Genomic DNA, 18,375 nt, shown 5'->3' with positions numbered 1-18,375 from the left:
ACCCAACAAACCCTTCACAGCACCACCAATAACATTCTTTATACAATTCAAATTAACCAGGTAACTCTTACGACTTTAAACCCCTTCTTCCTGCTCAAGGACTTGAGGAAAAGTTCCATGCTCATCCAACACGCCCTGGTGTATAAGCTGAGCAACTGAAAAGACTGCTCCTGCTTTCTCCCTTTCCACTGAACAACTTCTGTTTTTCAGGTGTGGAAGTAAGTAAGGCCTTGAGACTCACTTCCGAAAGTCTGCAAGTAACTTGAGCATGTCTTCATTGGATAGCTTATTGCTGTCTTGCTTGTAGAGAGCAGAAAATCTGGCATTTTTGTCAAGGTTTCCAGATGCATCCTTAAACAACGTCCTGAAATAGCAAAACAACATGTCTAAGCTGTTTCCAAATGACCAAAATAAATCCATAACTTGACTCCGGTTTCTATGTGAAGACTAATTATTATTCCACTGGCTATAGCCCACAGAAATCTCATTATCTAAAGACATGGCATATATTTATGAGAATGAACACAACTAACTCAATTTACATAGAAAACATTTCCAGCAAATGGCTTGTGCTTAGGAAATAACATACACAGCCAAATGCTTAAGAAATAGAGACCACAAATAAAGAGGATCTGCAGGCCTCACTGGGCTGCCACCCACTCCCAGCTGGAGGCATGTGGCTGGAACCTGGAATCCCTGCTCTGCAACAAACACTCCTGTCCATCCTGCCAGTGCCAACACTGCTACCCTCCAGCTAGCGTCTCTCCTCTCTGTGTCTCTAGTAAAGGACTTTTCAGATATGGAGCTTACTTATTTTTCAGTTTTACATATTTAAATCCTCTTTGTCTCTGGACAAAAAAACAGAATAGGTCAGTCTGTCTGTCTGTCTGTCTGTCTACTATCTATCTCCATATATCTGTATCCATATAAAAGGAATAAAAGATGTTCTCCTTACCTTGCTGCCCAAGCAAATGGCATTCTGTACTGCCCTAGTCTTTGGCATGCCTGCTTGGCATTCTTCAGCACCTTCTGAGCAACCTTGAAGACATCAGAATAAAACCATGAGTTACTGTATCCCACAGACTAAACAACCTCTTATGGTAGTATCAGATGCATGGACAAGCACACCTTACTGCAGTGAATGTGGCTGGATTTATACTCAGTGCAGAGTATTCTGCTTCTCACATTCCCTAGCAGTGATTTTCAAAGACTATCAAATGAAAATTGTTTCCAAAATGTATGTCTTTTCTTTGGTCTTCACAGGCAACAAGCATGCCATTTCATAGGCCTTTCTATTTCTTCATGACTAAGGGCTATATATTATGAGTCCACTGAGTTATTAATAATTACTAATACTTGGTATTCATGCCAAAATATATCACATTACTAGAGTTTAAATGAGAATACTAATGAAAATACTAAGCTTTCCTGACTCCTAATGTGTACTGACTTATGCAGACTCCCCAGATTTGGGGGATATATATTCATTATTAAGACATTACAGGTATTGACTTAAGTTAGGCCAGTGTTTTCAATCACTATGTTCTTGTTTTCTAGGTATAAGTTACCATTACTTTCACTTCTAATGACTAATTTTGGTTTGTTGCGGGTGGCTGGATTAACTCTATAGTGCACAGGGAAGCAGATTTGCTTTTGGCCTATGTATGCATGGCAGGTCTATTCATCAACTATACCCCTATTGCTAAAGCAGATGACACCCAATTTCCCCAAATTTGCTTCTTCTGGAATACTGCATTGCTAGCACTACAAGGTGTGACTGATTCAGAGTCAGAGCGGGGGGCTGAAGGGTCTTTTACATTACTTAAGTATATCGGAGTCAAACCAATTTTGGGAAATGTGACCTAGTGCCTGTGAACTAAAGTGTGCTCTGCAGAGCTGCAGCAGCAGCCCCACTGGGAGCCTGTCACGAATGCAGAGTCTTGGGCCCCACCCCAGACCTCCTGAGTCAGAACCTGCATTCTGACCAGACCGCCGGTGATCTGTGTGCGCCAGGTTTGAGAAGTGCTCATCTAGAAGACTCAGAAGGACAACAATAGAGCTCTCTGTCTCTGAGTAAAACTGAAACCAGCTGTGTGAGTCTAGAGCACTAAACCTCTCTGGGCTCTACTTTCCCACCCGAAAAATGAAGAGCTTGGGCTAGACTTGCTATTATCCGTTCCAGTTACTAAACATGATGATTCTACCATAACCGTGGGGGGGAACTGCTGCCTTCATGAATGACTTGGAAAACACTTCTCGATTCAAACAGGTGTCAGGAGCTCATCCAGCCCCTCCCTTTCTTCTTCAAGTGGGGCATGTCCATGCAGGGACTCGGGGATCATAGAGTAAATGGTCTGCCTTCCTGGGGTGGCCATTTTTACTTACACATTTTCAGGTAGAAATGATTATTTTTAGGTTCTAACAGTAATGACTATGTTGTGGAGTAAAATGCAATATTTGCGTAAAATTTAAAGCCAAAACAGGCCTCAAATAAGTTTCACTCTCACCTGTAGTGAACGAGGACTGAACTCTCAGACTTACTGAGGGTATAAATGGAACACAATATATATAAAAGTCAGAGTGAAAAACTCAATTTTGCCCTTTGGGTTTCCCCCCCGCTTTTCTTTCTTTTTTAGAAAATCTATTCGTGGTGGACACCTACAGAGACTACTCCTAAAAATTTCCTCCAAAACAATAATTTCCTCCAAATGATGTTCTAGACCATCTTGGAAAACATGAAGAGACATTTTGATATACAGAAAAAATCATCCCTCAGCAAAATCTCTACCGAAGCTCCTATTTTTATATGAGATGGTTGAGTCTTAATCTCTGCTTTAATTTACTGCATTGGAGGTGTGAACGCATGGCTGAGCCTTACGTTCCATAAGTAATGAAGCAGGAGCAAATTCAACAGATGCTCAACGGACCCTGGAAAGTGTGGCATCTAGCCTGGGGGGTATGTGATTTTCACACCAGCGTCAGCTGCCAAATTTCAAACCATGCACGTGGCAGGCAGAAGTAGCAAAGCTGGTGCATACCAAACTTGGAAATGTGTTGCATACATGGCGGGGGAGTAGATCTTATCTTGGGCATTCATTGATTATTAATCAAACCATCAAACAACTAAAAGAGCTTCTCATCCAAGGTTTTACAGACTTGATTTTAAAAATAAAACTGTTTCTCTCCAGAGACCAAATTTTACTCTGCTTTTTATCAGCCAGAAAGGCATATGTTTGAAGCCATGTGCCTGGGTAAATGGGCTTCTCCTTGACTGGAGCTGTAATAATTGATAATGACATCCTCCTATATGCGTCAGTGATTTAGTACCCATAGCACTGTCTCGTATGTAGGTGGTGGTGGGGGGTAGCAACATCATCTTTCAACTACAGATGGAACACCTGGGGCCCAGAGAGGTGACATGATGTATCCAGGCTAGTTAGGAGCTCAGCACCCAGGTCTCTGACTCCTGGAACCTGTTCTTTAAAAACCGTCCTGCATCTTGGTGGACACACCTGTGATGTACAGTGGCCAAAGAGAGGAAGACAGGAAGCTCTGAATCACTCAGAAAACCCCAGTTAGAGCCTCTGGGGTGTCCCCTCCTACTGCTGACCAGTCCATGTCAATGTATCAGGGTCTCAGATGACCACTAATACAAAATTCTTTTTAAACAACTAAAAGTACTGTAAAACTGGCACAGGACAGCACTCAACAGCTGACTGGAACCAGGTAGCTCAATGTGCTAGAAAATGACAGTCAAGTGCCAGTTGGCAACTCCAGCTGTGGGACACTGAGCAGGTAACTAAACCTTCATAAACCTCAGCTCTGGGGAGTGTGAAAGGTATTCTTGGCCTAGATGACTTCTAATATTCAATAACTCTACTGTATGTCCACACCTAGGCACTCCCCAGGTAATGAACAAACACCAAAGTAATGAAAACACACCAAACATACATCTTGTACGTTTCCTTTCCCTCTTCCACCTAATGTCACAACACCTCTGCCACCGTAGCCCCACCCCACCTGACAAAACACAAAATCTGCTGACACTATCGGCTAGATCATCCGAGCCAGGTCACCTCCTAGTCTCCAGTCTCACATTTAAGTGTAAATGGACCCAAATTTATAATTCCAGGACCTTGGAGACATGCCAACAAGTGGAATGAACTCTATTTAAATACAATATACGTACTTTTTAATGATAGAAAGTTTACTACTAAGCTGGAAATTCCTTTGCCAATTATTTCAGGATGTCAGGATAGTCTAGGCAAATGAAGTATTTTATTTACACATGGAACTACTTTTCACTGAAAATTGGACACACAGGTTAACTATAAGACAATCTATGAGACTAGTCTACATCTCTTAGAACATAAATATGGCTTAACTGTGATTTCTTTAAGCATTTCTATATGCATTTTTTTCTGATTGCTGTTAATCATCACAAAGCATGCAGGTCATCCGTACCTTAGAAGAGTCTGAACTTTTCATGTAGGGCTCAGCACCATGGGTGATGCTCCCCTGAAGCACTTTTTCAATTCTAGCCACAAGAAATATATCAGGATGAGGGCACGTGACTGAAAATATTCCCTAGGGAACAAAAGATTTTCTTCCATGAGCAGAATTTACAGCCACATTAAACTAATCCCATCAACATGAAAGATTCTCAAGCAGCCAAGAGCACTGACACAGTACAGCTATTCAGAAGCACCCAGGGCCAAACTGGTTAACTCATCAACAGTTCATCATCTGATCAAAAAGCCTATCTGGTGGAGGAGGCAACTAGCAGAAAGTTTAGAAAAAAGAAATCAAAAACTACTTCTTCTCTTTCAGCTTGCTTTTACTGTTTCATTATATATGCTGTCAATATAATTAACCGTCTCATTTACCCCAGTTGTGCATTACAAAGTTTCATTACGTATTTACTGAGCACGTGCAAAAGAAGCCTTATTGGCATGACCGCTGGGCTCACGCTGCCCCCACCTGCTTCGGATACTGCATGGCGGCTTCGTGAAGGATGTCCTGCAGGGCAGGCGAGCTCTGCCTACCGCCGTTCATCAGAGACGGGGATGTGGTGGCCAGCATCTGCCTCACTGAGAAATGGTTCAGGTCCACGTGGAAATCGGCAGAAATCTTTCGGTTGTATTTTATGTCAAACAGGGATAGAGTAACAAAGAAAGGCTCGACCTGAACAAAACAAAACAATCCAGACCATCACTATGGCTCAAACTGTCAGGAAAAAAGAACGCTGCTATCAGAGAATAAATGACTAGACCTACGTGTGATTGTTGCTATAAATTACTGCTAAAGAGCAATAGCCTCCACACCTGTCCTGTATCACAAACATCCTGTCCAGGCAGCGGAAACAAGCCTCGGCACCTGTACCACAAACATCCTATCCAGGCAGCCGAAACAAGCCTCGGCACCTGTACCACAAACATCCTGTCCAGGCAGCCGAAACAACCCTCGGCACCCTGATCTAACACCGCACCGCCCTGATACCAGGAACTAGGTCTGAATGTCCCAGCTGCATTGCAACAGGCACGTCTGAAACCTCTGAATAGGTTTTTTAATCTTTATTTTTTAAAAGGAAAATTACATTTGTAGTGGGTCCTTCTTCATTTTCAGCAACACAGCATTGCAAATTGAAAGATAAATCATTGCACTTGACAAGAATTCTTTTTCCAAACTTTTCTTCAAATGGCTTCACTTCTGGCTCAGCTGATGAGAAGTCAAGCTTCTTTAAAAGAAAATGCAAATATATCAATGTATTATGCTCTCACTAAAAAAAAAAAAAAGAAAAATCCCATAATAAATGTATCCTAAGGAAATTGCTTAAAATATGGAAATGCTATATACCTTAATTTACTCACAACAGTGTTACTATTTTATACATTTATATAGTATATAATAATGGTCAAATAAATGATGCTGTATCTACTCAATGGATCATTATGCAGAGCTTAAAAATTATTGTTATGAACAACTCAAGTGTCCATCAACAGAAAAATCTATAAGCAAAATGTGGTGTATATATACAATGGAATATTACGCAGTCATAAAAAGTGGAGTTCTGACACAAGTTATAACAGGGACAGACCCTGAAAACATTATGCTAAGTGGAACAAGCCAGACATAAAAAGGCAAATATTGTATGCTTCCACATATATGAACTTCTTAAATAGGCAAATTGATAGAGACAGAAAGTAGAATAGAGGTTACTGGGGGTGAGGGGAAGGAGGCATGGTGGGCTGTTGTTTCATGGGTACAGAGTTTCTGTTTGAGAGGATGAAAAAGTTCTGGATATGGATAGTGGTGACAGTTTTACAGTAATGTGAATCTACCTAATGCCAGTGAATAGTACACTTAAAAATGGTTAAAATGGTAAATTTTATATTATGCATATTTCACCACAATAAACAAAAAATCATCAAAAAGCAAATATATATATATATGTGTATATATACGGTTATGAAGTCTGTGAAGAGACATAGAAAAATACTTATGTTTAAAGATAAATGGTTAAAAGAAGTTCTATAAAAAGACCACAAATGAAGAAGAGGAAAATATGGGAGGAAACACAGCAGAACAGTTGGCCCCTCAAAGCAGCCCTATCTGTAGGCAACCCTGGAGGCCCTCCCAAGCTGTGTTTTGGATTTTTTGGGGACACAGATGTGGACCGCATGTACTGCAAGGCTTGTATTTGGAACTGAGCCTGGGCTAGTCAGAAAATATCACAGTCTACTGGTCATCTGTAGCGATGCTTGCTATTTTCTGATGGTGATTTTGGGGGGTAAATTATATATGTTCTTCATGGACTTGAGAGTGTCTTTGGATAAATCAATTTTCAACAATCTATTAAATATCAAATATTCACAATGGTTGTGCTATGGTAATGAGATTACAGGTTGTTTTTATTTTTTCCTCTTTCTCCTGAATTTTCTATATTGTTATACTGCTTGTTATCCAAAGTATATAAATAAGCAAACAAACAAACAAATAATCTAACAAAGGTTTTCTTTCCTTCAACTAGTTTAAATATTAAAATAATTCTTACCTGAGCATCTGGGTCCAAGTAAAAAAGTTTAACTCTGCTTTCACTTTTCAGCTTGACTTCTGCTTCTCTGGTACTCTGATAACAAGATAAAGAGAAAACAAAAATTACATTGAAAAAACCCTTTTCTTATAGAGATGTCTAAATATGTTTGAAAGCTACCCCATCCTGAAGAGCCAGACTGCCAGACAGCTCTGCCCTCATCTTGGAGGGTCACCTGCATGTCAATGAACAAGGATAGGCTATCCAGTATGTAGCATACAATGTAAGTGCTATGGGGTAAAAAGAGAAGACTTGATCCCTGCCCGTATGAAGCTGATAATCAACTGCAGCCAAAACCAATGCAAAGAAAGCAAAAGAGAATAATTAAGCATTAATATCAAGAAAAGCTTCATAAAGTCATGGAATAGGGGACAAGCCTTGAATGAAGGGGTAGAATTCAGATAGCAAAAAGGAGGAAAGCATGAGCATTTCAGACCAAATGAAAAGGATGAACAGAAAGGATAGATACTGAGAGAGGAAATGAGCCCAAAGGGTAGAAAGGACTTAGGGTCCAGCCTGAGACTGAGGGTACAAGCAAAGGAAGAGGAAGGCATGTTTTGGATGGTGGAATAAAGAAAACTGTGGTGTATCTTGAAGGACAGCCATAGGTGTCGGGAGCAAGCAAGGGGAGAATTGCTGATTCACTCAATAAATATTTATGAGCACATATTTTATGTCAAGCTAGGGACACAAACATGAATGAAATGCAGTTCCTATCCCCAAGGAACACCATCTGGGAAGACAGAAAATAAACAGCAATATGAATGGCAAAAGAAATCGTACGTACAGTGAGCTAACCTGCACTAGGGGTGGCCGCCAGGAAAGAGCTCCCAGAGGAAGGCCCATCTTGAAGGACAAGGACATTTGGCCAGAAAAGGAGAGAAGGGCATTCTAAGAGGAGGTACTACAGGTATAAAGGTACGAGTCACACCTGAGCAATGATCAAGTCATTCATTACAACCGAATGATAGTACATGATGAAAAAAGTAGAAAAATGAGTCAGATTTGTACGGTAAGGTCTGGGGATTTCACTCAGAATCCAAAAAATCCTGCAATATTTTAATCAAGGGAATAAAATTACCAGTTCTGCATTTTAGATCCACCCCTCGGGTAGGGCTGAAGGTCCCTAGGAGGTCCACATGGTCTCTCCTGAGTTATCACAACAGGCTCCCAGTCTCACAGCAAGGCCCATAACAAATCCCACCTTCCTAGCTTGGTGGCCTGCTGACTGGACAATCCACTAATTTGGGAGGAAGAGCAGGTTTGTGGAGAAGATGGTAGAGTCTGGAGGTGCCTGCAGGATTTCTAACCGGAAACATCCAGTAGACAACCAGAGAGATGGGACGTGAGCACAGGGTGGGGAGGAAGGCTGGAGTTACAGACCAGGAGAACATCACCATAGAGGTAAGGATGCAAGTCTTGGGGGTGGGTGAGAGTCCCTGGGGGAAAGTGTGAAAGCGAGTCTGTGGACAGAAATCCAGGGGCCCCAACACTGAAGGGATGGACAGAAGAAGAGAAGTCATTCAGGGAAAGAGACATGGTGGCAGAGATGGGGGCTGGAGAAGTGGGACATGGGAACAGGGAGAAGAGGGAGCTTCTTAGACATTCACAAGATAGAAGTCATCTCCAGCCACGTTATGCCACACCTGATGCCTCTAAATCTATATCCTGTTCTTCCTGGCAGTCATAGTTCTTAATAGAATGTCCTCTCTCATCTGCTCCTTTGCCCAAAGACCATGAGTCACATCTCAGCACATAATGGGTGGTGACAGCCACAGGGGAGAGGGCGTCTTGTCCTCTCTGCTGGTGGCTTAAAGAGGTCTACTATTACATTTCTAATCACAGCCAATGAGAAATTAAGCATCTTAATTTTCTCAGCCATGTAGTTGTTGTAACAGGTTCTTAGCAATGACCCAAACTCTACCCTGACCATATGTGACAAACCATCTACATCTAGCAGAATGAAATGACCACCAGAATGCCAGCTAAGAAACTGGGTTCTAGTTCTAGTTCAGTTGTTAACTGGCTGCATGAACTTGAGCAAGCCACTTAGCCTCCTTGGACTCTGTTTTCATTTCTGAGTGAAAGTGTTCAACAAGATGATGGCTCGAGTCTTCTTCTACAACAAAGTTTATCTTGATGCTCTCCCTGCAGCTTTAAGGCTTCTGGAGGCTCGGGGCATTCCTACAAACCATCTGCTCATGCTTACAGAGGAAAGGGTATGCCTGTGGCTGGGGACGGGGGTGTGTAGGACAATGTTTTAAATCCATCTTGCCCATCCCCTTATCCTAATTTTTCAAACCAAAAGAGCCAGAACACGTGCATGTAGAATACACTTAACTGAACCCAAAGAATTTGCTTTACTTTGTATACAACCCATGGCGTTTCCTAACAAAAACATCAGTACTAGGTGCTGCGAGCCACCACCAACAGTAATACATTCTCCTGAATTTTTGCTTGAGTCCTTCAACAAGAGCAAACGCTATGATCTCAGACACTGGAGCACAGCAATGGGTTCTTAACGTAGATGCATTTCCTCATGTCTTTCTGAAAGATGCTTGTTGACTCAAGTGGAGTAGGAGATGAGAAATGAATAAAGCAAGAAAGACTGCTAAGAGCTCTATATAATTAGAAGACAAACAGAGATGCAGACACATTAACAGAAAAAAAAAAAAATCAACAACTAGCCAAAATAGACTCAAAGTATCCTGATGTTGCCACTAATATCCAAGGGATATATTCTTCACTAGAAAAACCATTTAATGGAGAAGAAGGGACAACGTTAGATGTAAAAATAACGTGAAAGCTTATAATCCACCTTGCACACACTGACAGCTCTTCTATGAGATAGATGAAAAGCAGGCTCAGCTTCTTAAAGCTCCTCCCATCCTTCCCAAGGCCCAGAGTGCTTTAAACAGATGGGACGCCTGATAAACAGTGTTTGAAAGAATTACCAAGTAAAACCTAGGCAGTAAGAAAATGTGGCTCGGGAAGGGCAGGGCTTTCCCCCAGAGCCAGGGAATAATAAATACTTGAAAGCATCATAATGATAAAAGCAAATATTTGTTGATAATAGCCAACATCTCTATGCTAGATATTATCCTAAGTGCACATTTAAATTTGGTACAAACTTAGGAGGCAAGTCTTATTATTATCCTTGTTTAAGAGAAAAACACTGGGGCTCGAGGGGTAAATACTTTGCCCCAAATTCACAACCCTAAGCAGAAACCTGGCTTCTAACCGAGGCTGTCTGGCTTCAGAGCCCAGATTCTTTAACTATTAGACCAGAAAAAAATAGGTGAAGAATATGAACAGGCAAGTCAGAGAGCAGGAAAACCAAATGGCAGATAAATATACAAAAATATGAAAAATACCACTACTAAAACAGTGGGATACAAATTAAAGCAGTGAAACATCATTTTTCACTCCTCTGGTGAGTATGCAGAGAAATGGGAATATGAATTGTTACAACCTTTTGGGAAAGTAACCTGGCAATATTTAAAGCACTAAAAGCACAATAAACTGTGACCCAGAAATCCCACCTTGGGGAATTCCTCATACAGAAATAAGAGCATGAGTATTTCAGCTTATAAATACGTCATGATGTTTATTGTGCACTGTTTGTATAGGCTAAAAACTGAAAATTATCTAGATGCTCATGAATAGGGAGATGGCTGAAAAAAGTGTTCAGTATCCATATTTGGAATATTATGCAGCTGTGAAAATGAGTGAACTAGATCCTCTAAGGCCCCAGGGGGACATCTATGAAAAATTTTTAAGTAATAGAACAAGTTTCAGAGTAATATATATATCATGAGCATATTTTTAAAAATAACTAAAAACACTGCATATGTGTAAATGTTTCCATGAGCAATTGGTTCGGTAAAGAAACAATTATAACAGGTTAATAACATCAGTGCTCTCAGGAATCTGGGGATGGAGGTTGAAGGGAAAAGATGAACTTTTCTTTATACAACTTTGAATATTTTTACTTATTATAGCAAGTACATTTATTTTCACTTAAATTTTAGTAAAGACAATAAAATAAATTCCTGTAATAAGTACTTTCACAGTCTAAGAGCCCACAAAACATAGCTGTAAAAAAATATCCCACAGGGCTTCCCTGGTGGCACAGTGGTTGAGAGTCCACCTGCCGATGCAGGGGACGCGGGTTCGTGCCCCGGTCCGGGAAGATCCCACATGCCGTGGAGCGGCTGGGCCCACGAGCCATGGCTGCTGAGCCTGCGTGTCCGGAGCCTGTGCTCCGCGACGGCAGAGGCCACAACAGTGAGAGGCCCACGTACTGAAAAAAAAAAAAAAAAAATCCCACAGACTATGCCATCCAGCACTTCTCAAAGTGACAGAGACCAGCTCTGCTCTTAAAATAACCTGTGGTCAGTCCATACCGTAGATGCAGGAAGAACCCAACTGGTTCTTCCCCAAACCCTGTTGCTGGTCCTACCCACTGCCCGTCTAATAATTCAGTATAGAGGAAAATAGAGAGAGAAAAGTGACAATGACAGAGCCACTCTCTACAAAAACGGACACTTCTCAGATACTACAGAAGAGAATGATTTGTCTAAAACAAAGGCTATTCCCCCCCACTCCTGTATTCTCTAAGTTTAATCACTAATGATACACCCTGACAATGTTTTCTTCCTTGTCTTAAGAGGTAGTTATGAACCAAACATTCAAGAGTTTCCAGAAGAACTACCATAAAGTTTAGGCATACCCTGTGTCTTAAGTTTATCTCTGAGCAGGGAAAACAATCGAAGGCCAGAGCATCATATTTTGAGGACAGCTCGTCAGGAAAATACTGTGTTGACTGTTGGCTCATTTAAACAGAATGGGTTGCAAACAGGAAGACTTAGCAAAATCCTTTGAAGCCAGAATACATACTTTTAACTTAAAGAGCTGTCATGATTTGTTTCCACTACTTCCATGATATCTAACTCCCAGGGACCATCATCTCATCCTCTGTGTCACAAAGCTATAATAAAGCATTCTAGATAAGGAAGCCCAAGAAATGGAGCGCCAGCTGACCTCACAAACACAACCCTAGCCGGTTCCTTTGTATCATAACACAATGACATAATTTTCTGGATTAGGATACAGAGAAGGAAGCATTTATTACAGATGTGGTTTAAAATCTCAGAGAAGGTGTCTGTGAAACTGTTTGGGTTCTGACAAGTACTGCTGAACTTGGCCTCCTGATGCTCACTCAACCTCAATGAGACCATAAAGTCTGAGACACCAGACTCTAGCCTGTGTTCAACTGTGGAAGATTTACCAAGAAAGGTAAATTCATTCACTATAAAGAAGTTACAAGGTAACAGAATGGGAGCAATTCTGGTTCAACAGGAACCACATGGGGAGGCCAAATTAAGAGTGAGCAGCTGTTTTTTGAGTACACAAAGAGCTCAAAAATAGAAAAGCTATGGAGGAAAATATAAGGTGGGAGCATGAGGGTTTTCTTCATACTACCTTTACAGGAGGCGATATATATACATACATACATATATATATATTCATTTCAATGTTACCTAAGGTAAATGTAACCAGAAAAAAATATTTATCAAATAAATAGTAGTCGGGTTTACCACATGATCATATTACCCCTTGACACTGTAGGGAAGAAATCAATTAACTAACTTTAACTACAGTTTGTGTTTATTTCATAAAAATGTTTATAAGACTGTGTACTCTGATACTATAAATGCTGTTACGTTTAGAACAAACATATGTTTGGCTCCATTTTAGACAATAGGAGGAAAAGAACAGGTTTTAGGGTATACACAGTGTGTCCCCATAAGAAAACAATAGAGATGTTCAGTACTAAATGTACAAGCAACAAAAGGGCCAAGAACATACAAAATATTCTGAAAACCTAATTCCATATCACTCCTACTGTATGTCAAGGGCCCCTCCATCACATTCCACAATGAGACACCAGCTATTTTTGTACTACAACAACTTCCTGTCGCTCATATCCTGTTTGGTTATGTTTCCGTCACAGTGGAAAACAAAAGCCGGGGCAACAGGATGAATGAAGCAGAAAGAGGAGTTGACCTGAGTTGAGCCTGCCATTAAATTACACCTTTGCCTGCCCCCACTGTTCTAGTCCTTTCTCTGCAATCTGATGTAACTGTGGCCTGATCTCCCCATGGACCTTTCCCTGGCACTGCCCTCTTAACCTCCTCACCTCGACTAAACTCTCCCTCCTTGCCTAGCTGTGCAACTCGAGCCTCCCTCCCCCTCCCACACGCCCTCCCACCCCTATTCAATCTCACACTCTGGAATCCATTCCTTCTAAAATCAGGATGACCAGGTATCAATCAACCTCCTTCCTTTTTTAACAGGTATAAATGATCCCACCCCAGATACACTGGAGGGGGTTGTAAATAGTCAAAACCACTCACACTCGGGGCCCTGGATGATGAAGGGGCTGAAAAGCCAGGCACACTGGTGCCTGAGCCCCTCACACTGCACTTCTGCCACCAAGTAGGCGGACAAGAGGCATCACCAACAGACACCTGCCCCACAAGTGGGATGGCAGCATGCTGGTGAATGACAGCACACCTTAATTTTCTTTTTTTTCTCTTCGAAAAATTACCTTCTGCACTTTTTCTACCTTCTTAAATTAAAATGGTTTAAAAACACTTGAGAGCTGGGGCGGGGGGGGGGGCGGGAAACAACAGTTAAGTCCCTTATAATGCTGCACTTTTTAGGTTCTGACCATGATCCACAGTTAAGAAATACATTTACATCACAACCCAACACACACATACACAAACACACTCACTCTCTTTCTACATATATATATCAACATATGATATATGCATGATATACACATATATCTTAAATAATATCTATCATTATTAAAGGCAGTGCACTTTACTATCCTCTATTCAATTCTATCCATTTTTTTATTCTGGGTCACATAATGTTGAGCTAAAGAAGCCTGACACAAAGAGTCATATGGATGATTCCACTTTTCGGAAGGTCTAGGATAGTCAAAACTAATCTACAGTCATAGAGGTCAAAACAACGAGAATGTCAGCTGGGACGGAGGATACAAGACAGTCTGCTGAGGTGCTGGAAATGTTCTATATGTTGGGGGTTATGTGGGTGCACAAACGTGAAATCCATCAAGCTATACAATTAGGGCCTGAGCATTTTACTCTATATAAGTTCTACTTCAATAAAAAAAGAAGACAAAATTTAAAAGTAAATGAGAAATGGAGATTGAAACCAATTAATTTAATTTAATTTAATTAGACCAATTTAATTACTTTTTACCAACTAAAATAGCTTCAGCTAACTTGGTCATTACCCACCAGTTTGAAAAACATCTTCAAATATGTTTTATAAATATGTATATATATATATTTTTTAAAGAATAAATATATGTGATATATATCTCCTTAGGTCTTAGGATCAAGGAATTCTGAAGGCCAGGTAGTAGTAGGCAGTGAGAGAAGAAAGGAAGGCACAACTCCTGTTTGTCTTCACAAGAAAAAAAAACATTTCTAATTAATCAACATTAAGCTCAAATAATATGAGTCTTCTCCTAGGTATCCACTGTGTTCACCCAGTAAGTGTAGAAAGTTAACTTTTAAAATTCTAGATTGCACTACATATATTATCTCTTTCAACAGAGATTCTGCTTTGAGAAATCATGAACCCCAAAACATAACAAAAAAGCGAATCTCAATGCAAAATATGACACACAGAAGTTCATAACATGAAAGCACAAACACACAAGCTAAACTCTTCCCAGCCTAGAAGGAGGTTACAATGGTAGCACTAAAATTAGCTTTAATAGGCAGGTGCTAAAAAGATACTGTGGTTAACAGTCAAGTGCTAAAGAAAAACAATGCTCTAAAGTCCTAGCCAGGGAGGGAGATTTTATATTTTAGAACAGCTATGTTGTCTTAAAGTAAAGGTCAATGTTGAATGCTAGTCTATTTATAATGGTATATAGATAAACCATGTTTTCTATTACAGTGTTTAAGATACGGGTGTGTAGCGTCTCTATTTCACTGTATTCACACACACACACACACAAAAGAATAGAAAGGCAATAACAGAGTAAGAATATAAAGGGCCAAAGAAGACAAGGATATTTCTCTCATTTAAAAAGAATTATTCAGGGATGTACACAAGGAGGCAAGTACAAGGATATTCATTGTAGCACTGTTTGTAATAGAAAAAATTGGAAATAATAGAACTGCTAAAATAAAATGCTTACACAATGCAATAAAGGGTATGAATTAGATCTATATACCAACTTGGATGGATCTCAAAAACAAGGCTAATTTAAAAATAAAAACAAGTACAGAATAATATGTTAGCATTTATATAATATGTTAAACGTACAAAACACAGCCACATATTATTATGATAGATATATTGGTAAAGATATGAAAATCAAATGGAAGTATTTCCAGAAAACTCATAATAGTGGTTGTCTCTAGTTGAGGTTGTGGGGGAAGAAGGGAATGGAATACAGATGATGGTTAAAAAAGAATTTCAAGTATAACTGATATTTTTATTTCTTTAAAAAATGTTGAAGCTGAAAAGACAACACAGTAACAGGTGTTGAATCTGGGTGGTGGGAATATGGTTGTTTTGATCTTCGTGCTTTTCAGTAACTTTTTGAGTTTCTCAAGATTATAAAAAACAGGTATAACTTTTTTTTTTTTCATTCAGACTGACCCGGGAAAAATTCATATAACTCAGGCAACCCTCTGGTTCAGTAACAAGATTATTACTTATCCATCCTTTTTGGAATTGTCTCTATTAACTTGCATAGGGGAAGAGTATGTGTGAACATATTAAGTAACATGTTACTATGGAAACATTTACCTGTGCACCTTGGTTATTTCTTCAGTACTTCTAATGTGGCATTAAATATTATGTGGGGAAAACAAAGAATAACAAAAAGAGAATACTTTGTAAGGTACTTTCTGGAAAACAGACTCAAATCCGACTTAAGAAGTCAGCCATGTGTTTCACCTCACCAAATGCTGAAGTCAAAAAATAGCAGTAACTACACCATGATTTTAATAATTTACTCTAATGTATTTGTTAATCCTTTCAATATCATTCTATGAAGAGAAGAAGATTTAAGATAATGTTACCTTGGCAAGTTCAGGCAGGTAGCTATCTAAACCGGAAACGGAACCTTCTATTTTGCTTTGTTCATCATCTAAAACAGCAAAACAGATTACCTAAGTCACTCACAGTTGAAAGCATTTTATTTAAAACAAGAGGAGGAAGGCCGTTTCTCTTATGTGCCCTTTCACACAGTGGTTTGCAACTCTGGATACCCAACAGAAACACCTCAGAGCTTTTAAAAAATGCTGATGCCAGGCCCATTGGTGAGAGCTGAACATTTGATGGCTGGAGCAGCACGGACAGTGTCTAACCAGAACTGTCAAGAGCTATGGACAGCAGCACACATGGCCACACCCACCAGGCACCAGCCCAGGCCAACTAAACCAGAATCTCTGGTGGGACAAAGGAAAGAGTACTTGTTAAAAGTCTCCAGGGACTTCTAAAGCACAGCCAGAGTTGGGAATCACCTGTCCAAGGGCCTGAAATAAAACATGAATTGTCAAGAACATAGCCAGATTTTCCCAACCAATTTAATCTGTGGCTTCTGCCCATCCTAACTTTGACTTGAAAATTCCAAAGGATATGATTAATGATAACAATAAAAACTATAATTAGTATTTGAAGTGCCGACTCTATGCCAGGTACTTGAGATACATTATCTTGTTTAATCTTCCCATTGACCAGCAAGTTCTGTTTTGATTCCCATTTTACAAGAGAGTAATCCAAGGCTCTGAAAACATAAGTGGCTCGCCCAAGGTCTCACGGATGAAAAATGGTATTGCTGGGACTTGAACTCAGGTATTCCTTTCTGCCTCCAAAGCTGTGATTCTTCTCATTATACAAATGATGTCAGGGTAGGACATTCTACTGGGACAAAATCTTTGCTGACAGGTTATCTCTAAGGAGCTCACGTCTGTCCCACCTCCATGTACCTCTGCAGTAATCTGGCTACTTCCTGTGCCCTCTGGCAAAACAGAAGACACCCGCAGAGTGTGCATGCACCTGGGGAAAGCTATACCTGCCTACCTTCATGAGAGTCTCCGTTTCGCTTTTCTTGCATTGCAGCTTCAAAGTTGAGCTGGAGAATCTTGTTCAGAGTTGTGATCCACTCTTCCATTTCCACTTCACTGTCTGCTGCCAAAAGGTAACTACTTTTGTCCTGCATCTTGAGCTCAAAAGCAAAACGCCTGACTTTGTTGTTCTGAAACAGAAAAAGGGTAAAGAGACACATTTCAGAAGAACTGGAACAGCCTTAAAAATTCTTCTCTTTATTATCTGCTGATGGGTACTATCTCATCGGCATTTCGGACCAAGTTATTTAAAAAGGCAAGCCCCTTCCCAATAAACCCCCATCTGTATCCACCTTCCCTGAATTATTTTCTTCATGGCTTTATTTCCCCATCTGACACATTACACATTTTACATATTTATTTGTTGTCTGTCCCATCCAATGAAATGGAAGCTCTTCAGAGCAGAGATTTCTTTTGTTCAGTGCTACATCCCTATTTCTAGAACACTGCTTGGCAAATAATAGGCTCCTGAAAAATATCTGAATGAATGAAATTTCATTGAAAATTTTCAGTTCCTCTAGCTCCTATCTTTTTTAATGAAGTAGTATGTGGTATCACATTTTAAAAGCAAACCATTATCTATCAATATGTCTGATTTCCTTACCTGGAACTTTCTCATCATTTATGAGGCCCAAAAGGTATTTAGACACCATGTCTACCTTCCTCCAGCTTCCCTCGTGCCTCCAGCTTTTATGCCTGTGAAAGGGTATCTTACTCAAAGTATAAAAACCGCAGTCCATGTGCATTAAATGACGAAGGATGAATGTGCACGAGGCCAGGGTTTCTCCACTTTGGCACTATTGACGCTTGGGGCCAGTAACTGTTATGGGGACCGTCCTGTGCACTGTAGCCTGTTTAGAAGCAGCCTGGCCTTACTCCTTAGATGCCAGTAGCATAGCCCCCCCAGTTGTGAAGATCAAAACATGTCTTCAGATATTATCAAACATCCCCTGGTGGGTAAAATCGCCCTGGTGACTGCACTAGATAGAGGTTCAGCTCCGAGGAACATGACACAAGACTCCTGGTACTTACAGGCTGAGGGACGTGACATCACAAATTCCCACCAATATGCGGCGTCCGAGCAGAGCCTTC

At 40.3% G+C, this 18,375-nt stretch overlaps 1 protein-coding gene across 34 annotated transcripts in view; it reads right to left on the bottom strand.

The window, feature by feature from the left end:
- The window catches only part of DOCK9 (dedicator of cytokinesis 9), a 352,709-nt gene that overhangs the window by 102,586 nt on the left and 231,748 nt on the right, over positions 1-18,375 (bottom strand). For all 34 annotated transcript variants that reach the window (XR_004485275.2, XR_004485276.2, XR_004485277.2 and 31 more), the window contains 8 exons: positions 17,240-17,414; positions 16,237-16,304; positions 7,055-7,129; positions 5,597-5,737; positions 4,981-5,184; positions 4,465-4,587; positions 956-1,038; positions 242-364 (listed from right to left, as the gene is read on the bottom strand). Coding sequence is in view for 29 of the 34 variants with exons in the window: in XM_049701162.1 (XP_049557119.1) it covers positions 242-364; positions 956-1,038; positions 4,465-4,587; positions 4,981-5,184; positions 5,597-5,737; positions 7,055-7,129; positions 16,237-16,304; positions 17,240-17,414 (992 nt within the window). In the remaining 5 variants the exon portion in view is untranslated. The remainder of the gene's footprint in view (positions 1-241; positions 365-955; positions 1,039-4,464; positions 4,588-4,980; positions 5,185-5,596; positions 5,738-7,054; positions 7,130-16,236; positions 16,305-17,239; positions 17,415-18,375) is intronic.

The sequence above is a fragment of the Orcinus orca genome, chromosome 18 (genome assembly GCF_937001465.1).
Source record: "Orcinus orca chromosome 18, mOrcOrc1.1, whole genome shotgun sequence".
Classification (NCBI taxonomy): domain Eukaryota; kingdom Metazoa; phylum Chordata; class Mammalia; order Artiodactyla; family Delphinidae; genus Orcinus; species Orcinus orca.
Note: the sequence above shows the minus strand (reverse complement) of the source record. Positions and strands in the feature narration are given on the sequence as shown.